This window comes from Hylobates moloch, unplaced genomic scaffold, assembly GCF_009828535.3.
Source record: "Hylobates moloch isolate HMO894 unplaced genomic scaffold, HMol_V3 SCAFFOLD_12, whole genome shotgun sequence".
Lineage (NCBI taxonomy): Eukaryota > Metazoa > Chordata > Mammalia > Primates > Hylobatidae > Hylobates > Hylobates moloch.
The window spans coordinates 46,869,272-46,891,681 of record NW_026652287.1 but is presented as its reverse complement, the minus strand read 5'-3'; the positions used below and the strand labels follow the sequence as shown (position 1 = coordinate 46,891,681).

At 51.2% G+C, this 22,410-nt stretch overlaps 1 protein-coding gene across 2 annotated transcripts; it reads right to left on the bottom strand.

The window, feature by feature from the left end:
• Positions 1-847: 847 nt before the first annotated feature.
• Positions 848-16,405, bottom strand: YJU2B (YJU2 splicing factor homolog B). Of its 2 annotated transcripts, none has more exons than XM_032169905.2 (10): positions 16,315-16,405; positions 12,143-12,339; positions 9,942-9,995; positions 8,013-8,095; positions 6,533-6,588; positions 6,161-6,221; positions 5,019-5,161; positions 4,757-4,929; positions 1,699-1,837; positions 848-1,546 (listed from the first exon to the last, which is right to left on the bottom strand). In XM_032169905.2, exons 2-10 carry the CDS (start codon positions 12,143-12,145, stop codon positions 1,068-1,070), a joined length of 1,191 nt encoding a protein of 396 aa, XP_032025796.1. In that variant the 5' UTR covers positions 12,146-12,339; positions 16,315-16,405; the 3' UTR covers positions 848-1,067. The 2 variants fall into 2 exon arrangements, with proteins under 2 accessions (XP_032025796.1, XP_032025797.1); XM_032169906.2 differs by lacking the exon at positions 16,315-16,405 and adding an exon at positions 12,449-12,822 and having other exon boundaries at positions 850-1,546.
• Positions 16,406-22,410: the final 6,005 nt, after the last annotated feature.

The window sequence follows — 22,410 nt, the reverse complement described above, 5'->3', positions numbered from 1 at the left end:
GAGTTAGAGGTGTATCCCCAGTGGCAAGGTAACATCAAGTGTTCAAACGAAAGAATTTGTTAAATGATCTCCTTCTCCAAGGTTGAGGGGGAGGTTGTGGGGGATCGTGTGCCCCTTAATGGATGCACGGCTTTTTCTGGGCCATTTTCTGCTCGGTTTCATTCAAAAGTAACATGCAGGACGCGCGCTGTGGCTTACGCCTGGAATCCCAGCATTTTGGGAAGCCGAGTCGGGCGGATCACTTGAGGTCAGGAGTTCGAGACCAGCCTGGCCAACAGTCTCTACTAAAAATACAAAAAATTAGCTGGGCGTGGTAGCGCGCACCTGTAGTCCCGGCTGCTTGGGAGGCTGAGGCAGAAAAATCATTTGAACCCAGGAGGCAGAGGTTGCAGTGAGCCGAGATCGCACCACTGCACTCCAGCCTGGGTGACAGAGCGAGACTGTCTCAAAAACAAAGCAAACCCCAAAAGTAACATGCACAGGGGGCTTTTCCATGGGCCACCCCTGGGCTGGGGATAATAAAAAGCTCACACCTGTGTGCTCCAGCCCCTGCTGCATCTGGCACAGATCCTGGTACCCAGTGTGCCTTGTCCCTGGCCTTGTGTATGTGGTTCCTGGCCCCCTTTTCACCCTTCACACTTGGCCCATGCCTCCTCCAGGAAGTCTGTCCTGATTCCTGGCCAACCTGGCCCACCACCTCGAGACTCTTGTCACTCTGGGAGGGGACCACGTCTGTGGTCACAGCTATGACCCTATACCAGCATTTGCTGATGAGAGGCCTGCCAAGCTTGGTCAAGGTGGGGAGGTGGGGGGCAGCCCCAGGGTCCATCTAACAACCCAAGACAGGGAAGAGACATGTCTTTAATGTACGGAGTCTCACAAGGCACAAACACCCTCACCAGGACCAAATAAATAACTCCACGGTTGCAGGAAGGCGAGGTCTGGGGAGGATGCGGCATCTGAGCTCTCCCAGGGCTGGTAGGCGAGAGGGGGTCTGCAGTCTGTGAGGGACCTCCTGGGTGTGTCTGGGCCTCTGGAGCGGGTCCAGTCTCCAGGATGGGGATCGCTCACTCACTCTCCGAGTCGGAGTAGTCCGCCACGAGGGAGGAGCCGAGACTACAGGGGTGCCGCGTGTCGGGGGTGTCAGCTGCCTCCTGGGAGGAGCCTGCTGGCGACAGGGGCTTGTCCTGACGGCTGCCTTCCTGCCCCCTCGGCCTGCTGCACTTAGGGGTCTCAGCTGTTTCCGGAGGACAGTCTCCGGGGGACATGGGCCGGTCCTGGGCAGCCTCCTCTGGTACCCGCGGTTCCCCAGACTTGGGGGTGTCGGCCGCATGCTGAGGGCTCTCTGGGACGTCCCGAGACCTCCGCCGCACGATGCCCAGGTCCCCCACGGTGATGGGGGAGGTGGCAAGCGCGGTTCTGCGGCTCTGTGCCAGCTTCTTCAGGACGCCGCTGACCTTGCTGCTGGAGGCGGATCCGGGGGCGGAGGGGAACCAGGAGCGGCTGATGATCTCGGTCCGCTTGAGTTTCTGCTTGTCCTCGTAGGCTGGAGGAGAGGAAAGGACATTTCAGCGGCGGCAGGGGAGGGGGTCCAGAACTGCCCTCTGGTAGACCAGAGTCCACTCATGGCTGAGGACCCCCCATCTCCAGGCAATTCTGAGCCTCCCTGTCCCCTTTTCCCCCTGGCCCCCTACGCACAGTCCAGGGTGTGGAACTTCAGCAGAGCCGCCAGCTTGCGGTCATCTTCCGTCTCGGGCACCAGCGGGATGGTCAGGCTCGCCTTGGCCTGCAAGGCCTGGTCTCTCTCCTCCTCCTCCTGGATGGCTTTTTTCTTTTCCTGTGTTGAGGGCCAAGAACACCAGAGATAGGGGGTGTCAAAGCCCTGTCTCTTCTGCGTACTAGGGGGCACTGCTCCAACTCTCAGGGTCTCATTTACTCTTCTGTTTTGAGACAGAGTCTCATTCTGTCGCCCAGGCTGGAGTGCAGTGGCACAATCATAGCTCACTGCAGCCTCCAACTCCTGGGCTCAGTGGAGGCTTCTCTTAGGTCAGCCTCCCAAGTATCCAGTACTACAGGTGTGCACCACCACGCCCAGCTAATTAAAACATTTAGTTTTGTAGAGGCTGGGCCTGGTAGCTCATGTCTGTAATCCCAGCACTTTGGGAGGCCGAGGCGGATGGATCCCTTGAGGCCAGTAGTTTGAGACCAGCTTGGCCATCATGGCAAAATCCTGTCTCTATTAAAAATACAAAAATTAGCCAGGCATGGTGGCATGCGCCTATGGTCCCAGCTACTCGGGAGGCTGGGGCATGAGAATCGCTTCAACTGGGGAGGTGGAGGTTGTGGTGGGCTGAGATCGTGTCACTGCACTCCAGTCTGGGTGAAAAGGGGAGACCCGAGATCATGCCATTGCACTCCATCCTGGGCAATAAGAGTGAAACTCGGTCTCAAAAAAAAAAAAAAATTAGCCAGGTGTGGTGGTGGGTGCTCATAATTCCTGCTACTCTGGAGGCTGAGGCAGGAGGATTGCTTGAACCCAGGAGGCAGAGGTGCAGTAAACCAAGATTGCGCCACTGTACTCCGGCCTGGATGACAGAGCGAGATGACCACTGTCTCACAAAAATTTTTTTTTTTTGTAAAGATGGGGTCTCACTATGTTGCCCAGGCTGGTCTCCAACTCATGGCCTAAAACAGTCCTCCCACCTGAGCCTCCCAAAGCACTGGGATTACAGGTGTGAGCCACCATGCACAGCCTCATCCCACAAATATTTCTGGGATACCCACCTTGTGCTAGGCTTTGTTCTAGACACTGGGGATACAGCGGCAGGCAGGGAAAAACCCTTGCCCTCGTGGAGCTGGCCTCTAGTGGTGAGAAAGTGATAAGGAGAAAAAAAAAAAGCAGGACAGGTAGGTAGGGGATGGGCTGGGAGGTTCCATTTAAAATGTGGTGGCCAGGTCGGGTGCAGTGGCTCACGCCTGTAATCCCAGCACTTTGGGAGGTCGAGGCAGGTGGATCACATGAGGCCAGGAGTTCGAGACCAGCCTGGCCAACGTGGTGAAACCCAGTCTTTACTAAAAATAGAAAAATTAGCCAGGCATGGTGGTGGGCACCTGCAATCCCAGCTACTTGGAAGGCTGAGGCAGGAGAATTGCTTGAACCCGGGGTGGAGGCTGCAGTGAGCCGGGATCATGCCACTGTACTCCAGCATGGGCGACGAGCGAGACTCAGTCTAAGCAAAAACAAAAAACAAAAACCCAACAACAACATTAGCCAGGTGTGATGGCGCATGCCTGTGGGTCCCAGCTGCTTGGGAGGCTTAGTGGGAAGGATTGCTTGAACCTGGGACGTCGAGGCTGCAGTGAGACATGATTTGCCACTGCACTCCAACCTGGGCAACAGAGTGAGACCCGGTCACAAAAAGAAAAAAAAAAGAAAAAAGAAAAGGAGGCAACCAGGTAGGTATCTCCCATGGCATGGTGAGGTAGGGGTGAGCTATGGTCCCAATGTCTGTGTCCCCCAAATTGATATGTTGAAGCTTAATCCCCAACGCGACGGTGTTAAAAGATGTGAGGCATTTCGGAAAGTAATTAAGTCAGGAGGGCTATGTCCTTACCAATGAGATTATTGGACTTATACAAGGAGGCCCGAGGGAGCTTGTTTGTCCCTTCTGCCACATGAGGACACAGCTAGAAGCCACCGTCTACGAGAAATGGGCCCTCACCAGACACTGGATCTGCCAGCGCCTTGATCCTGGACTTTGTAGGCTCCAGAACCATGAGCAATAAAATTCTATTATTTATTTTGGCCGGTCTTGGTGGCTCACACCTGTAATCCCAGCACTTTGGTAGGCCACGGTGGATCACTTGAGGTTGGGAGTTCGAGACCAGCCTGGCCAACATGGTGAAACCCCGTCTCTACTAAAAATACACAAATTGGCCAGGTGTGGTGGCTCACGCCTGTAATCCCAGCACTTTGGGAAGCCGAGGCGGGCGGATCACCTAAGGTTGGGAGTTTGAGACCTGCCTGACCAACATGGAGAAACCCCGTCTCTACTAAGAATACTAGCTGGGCGTGATGGCGCATGCCTATAATTCCAGCTACTCAGGAGGGTGAGGCAGGAGAATCACTTGAACCCGGGAGGCGGAGGTTGCGGTGACCCGAGATCATGCCATTGCACTCCATCCTGGGCAATAACAGTGAAACTCAGTCTCAAAAAAAAAAAAAAAAAAAAAATTAGCCAGGTGTGGTGGTGGGTGCTTATAATTCCTGCTCCTCTGGAGGCTGAGGCAGGAGGATTGCTTGAACCCAGGAGGCAGAGGTGCAGTGAACCAAGATTGCGCCACTGTACTCTGGCCTGGATGACAGAGCGAGATGACCACTGTCTCACAAAAAAAAAAATTAATTAATTTCTATTATTTATTTATTTTGAGATTGCACGGGGTGGGGGGTCTCACTATGTTGCCCAGGCTGGTGCTGAACTCCTGGCCTCAAGCGATCCTCCCAATGTGCTGGATTACATTACAGGCGTGAGTCACTGTGCCCTGCCAAATTTCTACTGTTTCAGTCTATGGTATTTTTTATTATAGTAGCTGGAATGGATTAAGACAGGGCATGGTCACCATGTAGCAGACGGGGAAACTGAGGCTCAGAGGGTACAGTGGCCTGCTCAAAGCTAGGATGCGGTGGGGTGAGGGCTGGACCCAGGCCTTGGTCCACCATGTATCCTCTCCGACCCTGGGCTGGAGACCCCCTCACCCGGAACCTTCTCCGCAGCATGCTGTTGAGGGCGAAGTCGTCCTTCCAGGCGCTCTGGGCCTCCTGGATGTGGCTCAGGGTGGGCAGCGCCTTCTTGAGTGTGCTGCGGTCGGCCTCGCCATGCTCCAGCCGGAACATGGCGTCCGTCTCCAGCTTCTGCTTCTTCTCATGCTCTGCAACGACCAGAGCTCGGCTGGGCTTTGGGGGCCCCAGTGCAGACTCAGGGCCAGGGCCCCCAGGCAGGTAAGTGGGTGGCGCTCACCTGTGGTCAGCACCTGCTCATTGTCCGCCATGTCCCAGCGCTCCTCCTTGCGCTGGGCGCCACTCACGATCACGTAGTCACAGTTGGCGGGGTCCGTCTGCATCTCGATGTAGTTGACACAGAGGTGGCATTTCATCCGGAACCTGGGAGGGAGCGGTGGGCAGAAGTCAGGAGGCTGTGGCTGTGCCCCAGGACAGCCCTGTCACCTCTGCCTGCTTCCTTCCCCCCAATGGTGTCATTTGACAAAAATTCACTGAGCACCCACTGTGTGCCGTGTAGAGCCACGGGCAAAAGGGGCACATCTGGGCACCCAGAACGGACCTTCTGTCAGTGGGGCTGCAGTTGGCTTATTCATTTGTTCATTCATTCATTCACTCATTCATTTTTTTGGTTCATTTATTCGTTAATTCATTTGTTCATTCATTAGTGCATTTGTTTGTTGGTTCACTGATTCATTTGTTAAAGTAATTCATACATTCATTTGCTAATCCATCCATTTGTTAATTCATTCATCATTTGTTCATTCATTTGTTTGTTCATTCATTTGTCCATTAGTTCATTTATTCCACAAACCCGCCCAAGACAGGCTGCTCTGTGGCAGGCTCAGTGTCAGCTGCTGGGGACATTGCTGAGTAGTGGAAAAGCCAACCTGCTCACGGAAAGGCTGACGTTCCAGCAGGGGCCACCTTGATAGCAAGGGCACAAGCAACCAGTGTCGAGTCTCACTTTAGAAAAGGTGTCTCTGAGGGGTGCTGTTTGAGCAGAAACCCCGGGTGAGGGAGGAGCCTTGGAGCTACCTGGGGAAGAGCATTCCAGGTGGACGCACAGAGGTGGGTGTGTCTCTGGGGTGTGTGAGGGACAACAAGGAGGCCAGGGAGGGGGACAGCAGGAGGAGGTTAGGGTGAAGAAAGGACAGGCAGAGTGTGTGGTGCCCTGTGAGTCAGGGGGAGGACTTGGGCTTTTACTGAGGAAGGGTGGAGCTATGGAGGGTTGGGGGGGTGGGGCGTGCCCTGATTCACCACCAGGGCGATTTCCAGGAGAGTCCTGCAGGGAATGGGCTCCCCCCCAACTCAGGCTCTTTGTAGCCCCCTCGCCCTGTGGCCACCCCACCTGTTCCCAAGATGCCACCAAGCCGCCCTTACCTGTAGATCGGGGTTGTGTAGTAATTGCCCACCTTCTTCTTTTCTGCGTTGTAACGAACACCTGGAAGGGGGTCAGGCGGGGGTGGTAATTTCATTGCCATCTGAATTTTGCAGATGGGTAAACTGAGGTACAAAGAGGCTCACTGTCACTTGCTGAGGTTCCCCAACTAGAAAGAGTTAGAGACGGGATTGGAAGCCAGAGCCTGGCTTCCTAATCCCTCTGCAAAGGGGCTTCCATGGCCAGCCAGTCACTCGGGTGCCTGTCTCCTCCCTCATTCCTGATCAGGACCCTCCCACCCCCACCCCAGCGGCACTCAGCAGTTAGGGGGTTTGATGTTTGCAGGACTGAATGGAGGGCGGGCGGAGGCTCACCCATGCCGATGTGGTTCTTGCAGCCATCGCACCAGATGTTATACGGCATTTCGAATCTGCAAAGACAGACAGCATCTTACTTGCACTTGTCCACTTGGACACTCCCTGGGTCTCCACACCTGCGACTCTGGCCGTGGTTGTGATTTGAGGGGTGGGGTATTAGACTGCCCCCTGTTAACGGGAGTTGCTGCAGTCACATTACATAGGAAATGGATACATGGAAGAAAAAGAATCACAACCATTGTAACTGAGCAGGAACTTCCTGCCTGCTCAAAAACACTGACCAGGTCCAGGGACAGCTGCTTTTGGGTGCTGCTGCGACTTTTTTTTTTTTTTTTTTGAGACAGAGTCTTGCTCTGTTCCCCACGCTGGAGCACACTGGTGCGATCCCAGCTCACTGCAACCTCTGCCTCCTGGGTTCAAGCAATTCTTATGCCTCAGACTCCCAAGTAGCTGGGATTATAGGTGTGCACCACCAATTCCGGCTAATTTTTTTTTTTGAGACGGAGTCTCGCTCTGTTGCTAGGCTGGAGTGCAGTGGCACAGTCTTGGCTCACTGCAACCTCCGACTCCCTGGTTCAAGTGATTCTCCTGCCTCAGCCTCCCGAGGAGCTGGGATTACAGGTGTGAGCCACTGCACCCAGCCTAATTTTTTCTATTTTCAGTAGAGACAGGGTTTCACTGTGTTGGCCAGGCTTCTCTCGAACTCTTGGCCTCAAGTGATCCACCTGCCTCACCCTCCCAAAGTGCTGGGTTTACAGGTGTGAGCCACTGTGCCCAACCACAATCACTGTCTTTTTTGAGAGTCCTACGTGATCAAGTCCAGGCTGGCCTGCTACAGGATGAGACACAACATGGAGCAGAGCCAGTTGTACAGGTCAAGGCCCTGCTAAACCAGCCAGTCCCCAGCCAGCCAACTCTGAAACACATGGGAGCCCAGCCCAGCCAAGCCCTTCCAAGCCCAGCAGAGAGATTTTGCTGAGCTGCAGATATGTGAGCAATAATAAATGCTTATTGTTTTTTTTTTTTTTTTTTTGAGACGGAGTCTTTCTCTGTCCCCCAGGCTGGAGTGCAGTGGCGCAATCTCGGCTCACTGCAAGCTCCGCCTCCCGGGTTCATGCCATTCTCCTGCCTCAGCCTCCCACGTAGCTGGGACTATAGGCGCCTGCCAACACGCCCGGCTAATTTTTTGTATTTTTAGTAGAGACGGGGTTTCACGGTGTTACCCAGGATGGTCTCGATCTCCTGACCTCGTGATCCACCTGCCTTGGCCTCCCAAAGTGCTGGGATTACAGGCTTGAGCCGCCGCGCCCGGCCATGCTTATTGTTTTGTTACATGGCAATAACTGACTGATACAGTGACTTCCTGCTTTATGGAATGAAGACCCTGCAGCACTGGGCCAATGAGGGCACTGAACTCTCCTTGAGACTGAAGGAAGGGGGCAGGATGGTGGGGTCCTCAGGTGATGCTGGGCCTTACCGGATGATGAGGATGCCCTGTGACAGCTTCCGAGCCCGCTCCCGAAGCGGGTGGCTGTTGTGGTATCGGTTGAGAGAGCCATGCTGTGTGGAGAGGATGAGGAGCGGATTAGTGCTGCTGAGCTGGGGGAGCTCACGCTTTTCTGCCACCCCCACTGCTTTGGGACAAGCGCCTCACGGGTGGGAGAGGCCTTGATTCTTATGTCCTGCAGGACGGGTGTTCATCGCAATAAGGGGGCATCCAGGTCTTACTGGAACAAGTAGGCTTGGAACCAGGAATGTGAGTTTGAATAGTCCCTCTCCCATTTATTTATTTATTTTTTGAGACAGAGTTTTGCTCTTGTTGCCCAGGCTGGAATGCAATGGCATGACCTTGGCTCACTGCAACCTCTGCCTCCCGGGTTCAAGTGATTTTCTTGCCTCAGGCTCCTGAGTAGCTGGGATTACAGGCGCCTGCCACCACGCCCGGCTATTATTTTGTATTTGTAGTAGAGACAGGGTTTCAACATGTCACCCAGGCTGGTCTCGAACTCCTGACCTCAGGTGATCCACTCGCCTTGGCCTCCCAAAGTGCTGGGATAACAGGTGTGAGCCACTGCACCCAGCCCCATTCCCATTTATGAGCTGAAAGAGCCAGGGAACCCTGGGCAAGTGACCTCATGTTTTACCTTCCCGAGCCTCTGTTTCCCCTGTCTGTCAACTACGTATAATGGTCATTATTACTTCCAGGTTTTATGGGGAAGATGAGGTGAGGTGACAAGACTGGCAAACATTCGCTGGGGACTTCATGTGCATCACCTCATTTTTTTTTTGAGACGGAGTCTTGCTCTGTCACTAGGCTGAAGTGCAGTGGCGTGATCTTGGCTCACTGCAACCTCCGCCTTCTGGGTTCAAGTGATTCCTCCTATCTCAGCCTCCCGAGTAGCTGGGACTACAGGCGTGAGCCACTACGCCCAGCCAATTTTTGTATTTTTAGTAGAGATCAAGTTTCACCATGTTGGCCAGGATGGTCTTGAACTCCCGACCTCGTGATCCACCTGCCTTGGCCTCCCCGCAAAGTGCTGGGATTACAGGCATGAGCCACCGCGCCGGCTTTTTTTTTTTTTTTTTTTTTTTTGCAGAGTCTGGCTCTGTAGGCCAGGCTGGGGTGCAGTGGCATGATTATGACTCACCGCAGTCTCCACCTCCTGGGCTCAAGCAATCCTCCCACCTCAGCCTCCTGAGTAGCTAGGATTTATCCCTCAATGATTCTGTGAGGTCAGCCCATTTTATTTCCCCTTCTGACGTATGGAAAAACTTTGGCATAGAAAGGCTAAATCCTATACTCAGGACGAGGCAGCTGGGACACTCGGGCCCTTACTGAGCACCTACTCTGTGGGGACACAGCCACAAATAAGACAGACGGACATCTCTGCCCTCATGGAGATAATGTTCTAGTGGGGGAGATGGACAAGACACAAATGAATTAATAAGTGAGGGAGTTATAAGGGCTATGAGGTTGTATAAAGTGCTCAGCAATGCAACAGAGAATGAGTCAGTGGTCAGGGAGGACCTCTATGAGAAAAGCACTTAAGGAAGTGAGAGTATGGTGAAATGGATTAAGAGATTCCAGGCAGAGGGGACAACCAGGACACCAGAAGTGCTGGAGCTGGGGAAGCCAGGGGATCTGACCCTTCATCTGTGCGCTCTGCCTTATCCTGGGCCTCTGCTGTAAACACACTATATTCTATGCTGGACATGGAGTTACAGGTCCCTGAGGAGAGCTGCAGTTATCACCCAAAAGTGAAGACAGCCTCGAGACTCAGGTGACGAGCAGAAGACAAAAAGACCTTGGGGGCCACCTATCCTTCCACAGCAGTGGCTCTAACCCCAGAAGGGGATGACGTGGGTCTTTTTGCTACGGTGGACCCGGAGCGGGGAGCCTGCTTACCTTCTCGGGGTTGAAGTCCGGAGGATAGTACTTGTTGACCCCTTTCCTTTCACCCTGCAAAGCAGAACAGAGACATGACTCAGAGAGAGGCTGATATGGTTTGGCTGTGTTCCTACCCAAATCTCATTCAAAAAATTTTTTTTTGATTTTTTATATCACTATTAATTTTTAGAGACGGAGTCTTGCTCTGTCACCCATGCTGGAGTGCAGTGGCGCGATGTCGGCTCACTGTAACCTCCGCCTCCTGGGTTCAGGCGATTCTCCTGCCTCAGCCTCCTGAGTAGCTAGAATTACAGGCATGTGCCACCACGCCCAGCTAATTTTTGTATTTTTAGTAGAGATGGGGTTTCACCATGTTGGCCAGGCTGGTCTTGAACTCCTGACATCAAGTGATGCACCCACCTCAGCCTCCCAAAGTGCTGGGATTACAGGCCAAATCTCATCTTGAATTGTAGTTCACATAATCCCCATGTGTCATGGGAGGGACCCGGTGGCAGGTAACTGAATTGAATCATGGGGGCGGTTACCCCCATGCTGTTCTCATGATAGTGAATGAGTTCTCAAGAGACCTCATGGTTTTACAAGGAGCTTTTCCCCCTTGCTCCTTCTTCTTGTTGCCGCCATGTGAAGAAGGACGTGTTTGCTTCCCCTTCCGCCATGACTGTAAGTTTCCTGAGGCCTCCCCAGCCATGCTGAACTGTGAGTCAATTAAACCTCTTTCCTTTATAAGTTACCCAGGTTTGGGTATGTCCTTTCTTTTCTTTTTTTTTTTTTTGAGACAATGTTTCACTCTTGTTGCCCAGGCTGGAGTGCAATGGCTCGATCTTGGCTCACTGCAACCTCCGCCTTCCGGATTCAAGCAATTCTCCTGCCTCAGCCTCCTGAGTAGCTGGGATTACAGGCATGTGCCACCACGCCCAGCTAATTTTTTTGTATTTTTAGTAGAGACGGGGTTTCACCATATTAACCAGGCTGGTCTTGAACTCCTGACCTTGTGATGCCCCCACCTCGACCTCCCAAAGTGCTGGGATTACAGGCGTGAGTCACCGCACCCAGCCCTTGGGTATGTCTTTATTAGCACTGTGAGACTGGACTAATACACAGGCTCCCTCCAGGAAACCTACTTGTGCAGCCTCAGGGGGCAGGACCTGGATAAGGGGGACTCGGGGACATCGTAGAGGACAGTGCTGGGCTCAGTGTCTGATTGGGGAAGGGCTACTTGGGCAAAACACCCATTGTCATTGCTTTGGAAAATTCCATGAGATTCAGATGCTCCTATGGTGGCTTTCACACTCTTTTGGGGACTGTGATTGGTGGTAAGAAGTATTTAACGTTGCCACCAGGCAGACACACATGTAGTACCATTGAACACAGGTCTCAAGGAAGAACACTGAGCCTGGCTGAAGAGTCGCTCTTGTTTTCTTCTTCTTTTTTTTTTTTTTTTTGAGACAGAGTCTTGCTCTGTCACGCAGGCTTGGGTGCAGCAGTGCAATCTTGGCTCACTGCAACCTCTGCCTCCTGAGTTCAAGCGATCCTCATGCCTTAGTCTCCTGAGTAGCAGGGACTACAGGAATGTGCTACCACATCCAACTAATTTTTGTATTTTTTTTTTGAGACTCCTAATCTTAAATGATTCGCCTGCCTTGGCCTCCCAAACTGCTGGTATTACAGGCCTGAGCCACTGTGCCCGGCCTTGCAATGGTTAATTTTATGTTACATGAATTTCACCTTGTTAAAAAAAAATCAAAGAAAGAGAAAGGAAGGGGTAGGGGAGGGGGAGGGGGAAGGGGGAAGGGGAAATTTAGGTTGAGTGTAGTGGATCACTTGAGGTCAGGAGTTTGAGACCAGCCTGACCAACATGACAAAACCCCGTCTCTACTAAAAATACAAAAATTAGTGGGACGTGCTTGCTTGAACCCAGAAGGTGGAGGTTGCAGTGAGCTGAGAGCGTGCCACTGCACTCCAGCCTGGGCGACAAAGTGAGACTGTCTCAAAAACAAAAGAAAACGAAACAAAAAAACATTTAAAAAGCGCCCGCAGGTGATGTTAGCGCACAGCCACATTTCAGACCCACTGCACCAAAAGATGATGACCCAGAGATTGAAATCATCATCTTAGAGCTCTGGGAGGGGAGGAGGGGCTGCTTCCAGGGTCCTACAAAGACTGGGAGAAACCCAGGGCACACGAGGCTGTCTACTCACCATCTTGGGAGCTGGTCCTCACCCTCAGGGTGGACGATCAGAAACTGGCCTTGTGAACACACTGCCCTGTCCTGACCTCTTGCGGAGCCTGGCAGAGGGTCCAAAGGCTTCCCTGCAAAGATGTCGTGGGCCGTGTGGTGGTTCCAGCTCAGACAAGACTCCCGCCAGGCGTAGGAGGCATCCAAAAAGTGGCGTGTCTGTTTAGAAAGAGAGAGTCCTGTCCGCTCTACAGCCAATATACGCATCACATCTGACACTTTCATCCCTCTGTGGCCCCCACCGGGTCCAGCACCCATTATCACTCACGTGGGCCAGCACAGTCTTCTCTTCTTTCTCCCAACTCTGCTCTTGACACTTGCTCTCCCCACAGCTGCCCAGGGGATCTTTTTGTTTTTTTGAGATGGAGTCTCACTCTGTCGCCAGGCTGGAATGCAGTGGCACGATCTCTGCTCACTGCAACCTCCGCCTCCTGGGTTCAAGTGATTCTCCTGCCTCAGCCTCCCGAGTAGCTGGGACTACAAGCGTGCGCCATCACACCCAGCTACTTTTGTATTTTTAGTAGAGACGGGGTTTCACCATGTTGCCCAGGATAGTCTTGATCTCTTGACCTTGTCATCCACCCGCCTCAGCCTCCCAAAGTGCTGGCATTACAGGCGTGAGCCACCGCGCCGGGCTGGGATCTTTTAAAATATGAACAAACGTGTCATTCTCCTGCTTAAACCCCTCCCATGATTCATATTGGTTTTAGAATCAAGTCAAACCCCTTCCCACGGCCTGTGGGGCCCCTGCCTGCCTCTCCAAGCCCAACTCTTACCCCTCTATCTCTCGCTCACTCTGTTCCAGCCACATTGGCTTCCTGGCTGTCTTCAAAGGCCAAGTGCAACTGGCCTGCACTTGCTCTTCCTCAGGTTTGCAATTTCTTTGTTACAGGCTTTTTTTTTTTTTGAGACGGAGTCTCACTCTATCACCCAGGCTGGAGTGGGGTGGCATGATCTTGGCTCACTATCTCTGCCTCCTGGGTTTAAGTGATCTCATGCCTCAGTCTCCTGAGTAGCTGGGATTACAGGTACCCACCACCAAGCCTGGCTAATTTTTTTGTATTTTTAGTAGAGACAGGGTTTCACTGTGTTGACCAGGCCAGTCTGGAACTCCTGGCCTGAGGTGATCCACTCACCTAGGGCCTCCCAAAGTGCTGGGATCACAGGCGCAAGCCATTGCACCCAGCCCCTTGTCACAAGTCTTGACCTACATATCATATTCATCAAAGACCTCATCCAGCCAGGTGCGGTGGCTCACACCTGTAATCCCAGCAGTTTGGGAGGCTGAGGCAGGTGGATCCTCTGAGGTCAGGTGTTCAAGACCAGCCTGGCCAACATGGTGAAACCCCATCTCTACTAAAAATATGAAAATTAGCCGAGTGTGATGGTGTATGCCTGTTATCCCAGCTACTCGGGAAGCTAAAGCAGGAGAATGGCTTGAACCGGGAGGCGGAAGTTGCAGTGAGCCAAGATGGCACCACTGTACCCCAGCCTGGGCTACAAAGTGAGACTCCGTCTCAAAAAAACAAACAAACAAAAAAACAACGACCTCATCTGACCACCCAATCCATAGTCGCTTGTTTCCTGGAATTCTGATCATATCACCCTGCGTTGGTTTATGTCTCCCCGGGGAGGTCACACTGTGCCATATCCCCAACACCTAGGACAGTGCCAGGCCCAGATAAATGTCAACTGGGTAAACTACTGAGATAACTGAATGAGGCTCCATAACGGTCACAGTCAGTGCAGGTGACCCAAGTGGGAAATGCAGGGGCTCCTCAAACTAGGGGTGGTGAGACCCCCTCCCTTGCATGTTTGGAAGGGAGGCTTTTAGGTCATATAGAAGGAAGTTCTTCACGCCTGTAATCCCAGCACTTTGGGAGGCCAAGGCGGGCGGATCATGAGGTCAGGAGATTGAGACCATCCTGGCTAACACGGTGAAACCCCGTCTCCACTAAAAAATACAAAAAATTAGCTGGGCGTGGTGGCAGGCGCCTGTAGTCCCAGCTACTTGGGAGGCTGAGGCAGGAGAATGGTGTGAACCTGGGAGGCGGAGCTTGCAGTAAGCAGAGATTGCGCCACTGCACTCCAGCCGGGGCGACAGAGTGAGACTCCGTCTCAAAAAAAAAAAAAAAAAGAAGGAAGTTCTAGTTTACACTAAAGAGAGACTCCGGGAGGCAGTGAAGCGTAGCCTAGAACAGAGATTGGCAAAGTTTCTCTGTCAAGGGCCAGAGAGTATTTCCAGCTTTTTAGGCCACATTATCTCTGCCCCAACAACTCAACTCTGCTTTCATAGCTAGAAATCAGCCCCAAACAATATATAAATGAATGGGCATGGCTACATGCCAATATAAATTTTATTGATGGACACAGAAATTTGAATTTCATATAATCGTCATCTGTCACAAAGTATTATTCTTTTGATTTTTCCCCAACCACCAGAAAATTTAAAACCATTCGTGGGGGCCAGACTCGGGGGCTCATGCCTGTAATCCCAGCTGTTTGGGAGGCAGAGGCAGGTGGATCACTTGAGGTCAGGAGTTCAAGACCAGCCTGGCCAACATGGTGAAACCCCGTCTCTACTAAAAATACAAAAATTGGCCGGGCCTGGTGGCATACGCCTGTAATCCCAGCTACTGGAGAGGCTGAGGCAGGAGAATCGCTTGAACCTGGGAGGTGGAGGTTGCAGTGAACCGAGATCGTGCCACTGCACTCCATCCAAGGTGACAAGAGTGAGATTCTGTCGCAAAAAAAGAAAGAGAAAGAAGCTGATGGAAGAGCTTCTGATGGAGTGGAGGTGGTGTAGTGAGATGGTGAGGCAGTGGTGCAAAGTCCCGGATATAAACTGTTGTACTCTCGGCCGGGCGCGGTGGCTCACGCTTGTAATCCCAGCACTTTGGGGGGCCGAGGCGGGCGGATCACGAGGTCAGGAGATCGAGACCACGGTGAAACTCCGTCTCTACTAAAAATACAAAAAAATTAGCCGGGCGTGGTGGCGGGCGCCTGTAGTCCCAGCTACTCGGAGAGGCTGAGGCAGGAGAATGGCGTGAACCCAGGAGGCGGAGCTTGCAGTGAGCGGAGATCGCGCCACTGCAGTCCAGTCTGGGCGACAGAGTGAGACTCCGTCTCAAGAAAAAAAAAAAAAAACAAAAAAACCCCAAAAAACACTGTTGTACCCTCTCACCTTAGTCTTAGATCCTCCAACTATAAAGTGTGCCCCCTAGATTGGATTATTCCAAGGTCCGTTCCGACCTAAAAATACTTTTGCCAACAAAATAGCTAAGTGCCCCTTGAGGCGTTAGGGGACACGGCTCCCTGGGTTTGAATCCCAGCTCCACTCCTCATTAGCTGGATGACCTTGGTCAGTGTCTGCGCTTCCCTGGGCTTGTATTTCGACACCGGTAAAGGGCGAATGATGACAAGACTGACTTTCTGGGGATGCTGTGAATCAACTAACACACGGGAAGAGCTTGCAAAGAGCAAATACTCCGTTTACAGGAGCTTGAGGGTGTGTGTGTGTGTCTTAAGATGGTTTTGTTACCCCAGTAAATGGCAGACAGGGCTATCGGGTGGGCGTGTAGATATCTCCGGTCCTTGGTGCAAAAGTAATTACCGACCCTGTTTGTCCTGGGCTTACAGCTTGGGCTCGGAGCTCCACCCTGCTGCTTCCTATCTGCTTGACTTGGGGCAAACTGTTTTCTCTCTCTAAGCCTCATTTTCCTTATGTGTAAAATGGCTGGTTAAGGCATTCAGGGCAGCGCCTGACGCCGAGTTAAACGTTGGCAGTTTAGTCATTTCTCCTGCTCACGGTTTTACAAGAATCATTTTTATAAAGTCTGGTGAGGTAGGGACTTACTGGTCCCATTTTCCCGATGCAAAAACCCAGGGCCCTTCAGGCATAATATGGATCCGGGCTAGGATGGGGCCGGGTCCCGGGCACTTGGGTCAGGGGTCTCAGCTGGGGCCTCAGGGACTTTGGTCCTGGCTGGGACCTGGGCCGGCTCCGGGCATCTAAATCGGGTCCTCAGCTCCGCGTCCCCCGACGCGGACGTGCGCGCCAGGCGGCTCCGAGGCCAGGGTGGGGCGGCTACCGGACCCCCGGCCCTCCCCGCTCCTCCGCCCTCCGGCACTTACCTGCCCTCCTCCCGACGTCACGCCCCGATCGTGCCCGGAAGTGCGCGCTGAGAGCGCGGTGAAGCTGGGCGCCCTCTCCGCGCACCCCGGACGCCGGCGTGAGGCGGGGCGAGGCAACAGCGCCACGCTGATTGGCTGAATGACCATACGCCAAGCGCTCTGCGACGCCGGAGTGGGCCAATCCAGGCATGCCCCGCCCAACTGCGCTTACGACAAGAGGCTCCATCCTCTGTCCAGCCCACTTCGTGAGGCCCAATCCGAGGCCCACCTCTTGGCACCGCCCTCCCAGGAGTGCTGTCTTGAGCGCTGCAGCCGGTCAACGAGGGTGAGCAAAGTGCAGTACGCGGGCCGAAGCACACTGCCCGTGTTTTTGAACGGCTAGTGAGCTAAGAATTACTTTTCCAGTTTATTTTTTATTTTTGAGACAGGGTCTCTTTCTGTCGCCCAGGCTAGAGTGCAGTGGCGCAATCATAGCTTACTGCAGCCTCGAACTCCTGGGTTCAAGCGATCCTCCTACCTCAGTCTCCCAAGTAGCTGGGACTACAGGCGCGAGCGACCGCGCCCGGCTAATTTTTTTTTTTTTTTTGAGACGGAGTTTTTCTCTGTCCCCCAGGCTGGAGTGCGGTGGCGCGATCTCGGCTCACCGCAACCTCCACCTCCTGGGTTCACGCCATTCTCCTGCCTCAGCCTCCCGAGTAGCTGGGACCACAGGCGCCCACCAACACGCCCGGCTAATTTTTTTGTATTTTTTAGTAGAGACGGGGTTTCACCGTGTTAGCCAGGATGGTCTCGATCTCCTGACATCGTGATCCACCCGCCTCGGCCTCCCAAAGTGCTGGGATTACAGGCTGGAGCCACCGCGCCCGGCTAATTTTTAAAATTATTTGCGGCCGAGCGTGGTGGCTCACGCCTGTAATCCCAGCACTTTGAGAGTGCGAGGCAGGCGGATCAGTTGAGGTCAGGAGTTCAAGACCAGTCTGGCCAAAATGGTGAAACCCCGTCTCTACTAAAAAAAGACGAAAATTAGCCGGGTGTGGTGGCGGTCCCCTGTAATCCCAGCTACTCGGGAGGCTGAGGCAAAAGAATCGCTTGAACCCGGGAGGCAGAGGTTGCAAAGAGCCGAGATCGCGCCACTGCACCCCAGCCTGAGCAACAACAGCAAGACTCCGTCTCAAGAAACATTATTTGCACAGGCAAGGTTTTACTATGTTGCCCCGGCTAGTCTCGAACTCCTGGGCCCAAGCAATCCTCCTGCCTCCCAAAGTGCTGGGATTACAGGCGTGAACCACTGCTCTGTTTTTGCATTTTTAAATAGGTGGGGGAAAAACTATTTTATGACTCATGAAAATAAAAAATTCAAATTTCAGTGTCCATAAATAAAATTTCATTGGAACACAGGGATATGCGCTTTGATCTGCTGATTGCTTCAAAATAAGGGCACTTGGGGGAACAGCAAATGCAGAGAAAGAGAGGTTTTCTCTGAATTTCTCTTATCTGCCTAAAGACAGAAAGACAGAAGGAAGAATGTTTTCCTACAGTCTTATTAACTAGGGAAGAGTGAAACCATTCCCAATCATGTATTCTTCTGAGGGCTGCTCTGAGACAACTTTTATTACCTGCAAGACTTTTTATTTGCTTAACAAGACAGACTTTCTTCATCATACAATTTCTCCCCTCACCCTCCCATAACTTGTGTTACTACCACCCTCCCAGAAGCGCCAAACCCCTATTCTTTTCTATACTTTTTTTTTTTTTTTGAGAGGGAGTCTTGCTGTGTTGTCCAGGCTGGAGTGCAATGGCGTGATCTCAGCTCACTGCACTCTCCATCTCCCAGGTTCAAGTGATTCTCCTGCCTCAGCCTCCCGAGTAGCTGGGATTACAGGCACCTGCCACCACACCTGGCTATTTTTGTATTTTTAGTAGAGACGGGGTTTCACCATGTTGGCCAGACTGGTCTGGAAGTCCCAACCTCAGGTGATCCGCCTGCCTCGGCCTCCCAAAGTACTGGGATTACAGGCATGAGCCACTGGGCCCAGCCTCTCTCATCCTTTTTGGAGTCTTGTAAGTTTATTTTTTATTTTTGAGACAGGGTCTCCCCTGTATAGATACATAATTATGACTTTTGTCCTGTCTGTTTACATGTCAATTTAATTAGCAGTCCAGCCAAATAACCTATAAAGGTGAAGGGAAGCCATTTTTCACCTACCTACAACACCCGGGCCGATTCATTTATCTATTGTCTATGGCTGCAACAGGGCTGAATTCAATGGTTGCCACAGAGGAAGAGAGAGCCCAAAGAGTCTAAAATATTTACCATCTGGCCTTTTACAGAAGAAGTGGGTAGATACTTCTCTTAGAGCCTTCAGATTAGCCTGGCCCTTTCTTCTGCACAGGTGAATGGCTTTTGAATTTACTTTTTTTTTTTTTTGAGATGGAGTCTCACTGTCACTCAGGCTGGAGTGCAGTGGCATGGTCTCAGCTCACTACACCCTCCGCCCCCAGGTTCAAGTGATTCTCCTGCTTCAGCCTCCCAAGTAGCTGGGACTACAGGTGCCCGCCACCGTGCCTGGCTAATTTTTATATTTTTAGTAGAGACGGGGTTTCACCGTGTTGGCCAGGCTGGTCTCGAACTCCTGACCTCAGGTGATCTGCCCGCCTCGGCCTCCCAAAGTGCTGGGATTACAGGCATGAGCCACTGCGCCCAGACTGAATTTACTTTTATGCCTTGTAGGGCCTAACAGAATCTATTTGTTCATTCAACAGCCAAGCTGTTCATTGGACACCTGCTATATGTCAGGTCCTGGGGATTCAGAGAGGAAAGAACACACCCTTTTCTCAGTGATGAAGCAGACACTTCAACTGGCAATTTATCAAAGACAGGATGAGAAGTGATGACACTATTACTACCATTCCTCGTTTTATATATATTATATAGATATTATATAGATAACATATATGTTATATATATTATATATAATATATGTTATATATAATATATATCTGTTATGTTATATATAATATATCTGTTATATTATCTATATAATATATGTTATATTATCTATATAATATGTTATATTATCTATATAATATATGTTATATTACTATATATGTTATATATATTACTATATAAATATGTTATATATATTACTATATAAATATATGTTATATATATTATCTATATAAATATATGTTATATATATTATCTATATAATATATATGTTATATATAATCTATATAATATATGTTATATATATGTTATCTATATAATATATATGTTATATATATATATATTTTCTTTTTGAGATGGAGTTTTGCTCTTGTTGCTCAGGCTGCAGTGCAAAGGCGCGATCTTGGCTCACCGCAACCTCCACCTTCCTTCCGGCTTCAAGCGATTCTCCTGCCTCAGCCCTGGGATTACAGGCATGCACCACCACACCCAGCTAGTATTTTTAGTAGAGATGGGGTTTCTCCATGTTGGCCAGGCTGGTCTTGAATTCCCGACCTCAGGTGATCCGCCCACCTTGGCCTCCCAAAGTGCTGGGATTACGGGCATGAGCCACTGCACCCGGCCTCCCCATGCTATATTATTCGGTGCCAGGTTCCATCTCTGCTCTAAAGCCGGGCTCTACTAACAAGTGAATTCTGATGTAGTCATGGTGCTGCATACTGAGTGCTCACTACCCACTAGGCACCACTGAGCAGTGCTTGGTACTCAGTTACACATGCATAATCTCACAGAATGCCCCTAGAAGGTAGATACTTTTCATCATTTCTGTTTTACAGATGAGGAGACAGGCCCAGAGAGGTTAAGTCGCACAGTTAGTGAGAGGTGGAGGAGCTGACCTAAAACTGCTCATGCTAAACCTTGTTCCCTTGTCCTCTGAGCTATACTGTTTTGGGTTGTATGCATTTGACTTGACCATGAGACCCCAGAGAAATCTTTAATGAGGGTAGAGTGTTTGGGAATGGGCCGGAGTGAGGGTCAGTAAGACCCTGAGACAGAGCAGGGATCCCCTTTTTTACAGGACCCCAAGCATGGAAACAAAGGAAATTTCTGAGTTCCTTCAAGGGAAATTCCAGGCCCCTAGCTAGCCTTGAGAAGTAAATAAGTAACTTGTTAAACAAAAAAGTCATAATGACCTAAAACAAAAGCTAAGGAAGTTAGAGTCCCAGAGATGTTTGGTTTCCCTATAGAAATTAAAGATAACATCTTAACATATGTCCCTGAATTGTCTTTCAGAGTCTTGGAAACCCCAGATAAGGGGGAAGTGAAGACTAAACTTTATGTCCCTTTTGTTCCAAGTTTCCTCCTGAGGGGCTTGGAGAAAGTTACTTCCCCTAACCAGTTGACATGTTTCTACTGACTCGAAATTTTTAAACAAAGCTTCTCTTCCTTAATCCATTGCAAATCAGAAGATGTTTAAATCTTTTTCTTTTCTTTTTTTTTTCTTTTTTTTTGAGGCAGAGTCTTGCTCTGTTGCCCAGGCTGGAGTGCGGTGGCGTGATCTCCGCTCACTGCAAGCTCCGCCTCCCAGGTTCACACCATTCTCCTGCCTCAGCCTCCCGAGTAGCTGGGACTACAGGTGCCCGCCACCGCGCCCGGCTGATTTTTTTTATATTTTTAGTAGAGACGGGGTTTCACCATGCTAGCCAGGATGGTCTCGATCTCCTGACCTCGTGATCCACCCGCCTCGGCCTCCCAAAGTGCTGGGATTACAGGCGTGAGCCACCGCGCCCGGCCATCTTTTTCTTTTCTTTTCTTTTTTTTTTTGAGACTAAGTCTCACTCTGTTGCCCAAGCTGGAGTCCTATGGCACGATCTCGGCTCACTGCAACCTTCACCTCCCAGGTTCAAGTGATTCTCCTGCCTCAGCCTCCCGAGTAGCTGGGATTACAGGCACCTGCCACCATACCCAGCTAATTTTTGTACCTTTAGTAGAGACGAGGTTTCACTATGCTGGCCAGGCTGGTCTTGAACTCCTGACTTCGTGATCCACCCGCCTCGGCCTCCCAAAGTGTTGGGATTACAGGCGTGAGCTACCGCGCCCAGCCTTTCTATTTTTTTCTTTTTCTTTTTTTTTATTGAGACTGAGTCTTGCTGTCGCCCAGGCTGGAGTGCAGTGGCATGATCTCGGCTCACTGCAACCTCAACCTCCCAGGTTCAAGCGATTCTCCTGCCTCAGCCTCCCGAGTAGCGAGGATCACAGACATGTGCCACCACATCTGCCTAATTTTTGTATTTTTAGTAGAGACATGGCTTCATCATGTTGGCCAGGCTGGTCTCGAACTCCTGACCTCAGGTGATCCTCCCATCTTGGCCTCCCAAAGTGTTAGGATTACAGGCATGAGCCACCATGCCCTGCCTAGAAGATATTTAAATCCATCTACAACCTGTAAGCCCCCATTTTAAGATATCCTGCCTTTTTAAGTGGAAACCAATGTGTAGTCTCCATGCATTGATGTATGATTTTGCTTGTAGCTTCTGGTTTCCTGAAATTTACACCTGCCTTAAAAAACCCCCACCTGCAAGCCATTGGTGATTTCAGGTCTTAAGCATGAGCTGCCCTGATTCTCCTTGCATGGCGCCCTGCAATAAACACCTTCCTTTCTATCACTGCAAAGACCTTAGTGTGGGTATCTGGTTTTACTGTGCTGGGTGAGCAGACCTCAGTTGGGTTCTATAAGAACTCCTGTAAGGAGGGACCTCTGACCTGCATGAGGCGGAGTGAGTCAGGTGGGGGGTGTGCAGTAGGGAGGTGTGCTCGAGCATCCCCAGGAATGAGAGGGAACTGCATTTCACCACAGTAACCTCACTCAGTCCATCTGGATTTTGCTTGAGTCCTTGTCTTGTACCTGAACCAAGAGTTAGTGACTGAAAAGGCACAGAATGTCATCTTGGGAGCAGTACTTCGCAGAGAGGGCAGAAGGAGAAGCCTTGGCTTGTAGAGTCTCACTGTTACTACTTAATGCACAGGGCAAGTGATGGAGCCTGAACATCAGCCTGGGATACAAAGAGGCTGTTCTATAAAGATACCAAATGCAGGCCAGTTCTGGTAGGGCCAAAGGAATTGATACAGGGAAAGGAAGGCATAGGGCA

Coding starts and splice junctions, on each gene's coding strand:
- YJU2B (XM_032169905.2), bottom strand. Junction 4,930..5,018: donor TGAGCAGGTGCTGACCACAG/GTGAGCGCCACC, acceptor TGGTCGTTGCAG/AGCATGAGAAGAAGCAGAAG. Junction 1,547..1,698: donor GAAGTTCCACACCCTGGACT/GTGCGTAGGGGG, acceptor CCTCTCCTCCAG/CCTACGAGGACAAGCAGAAA.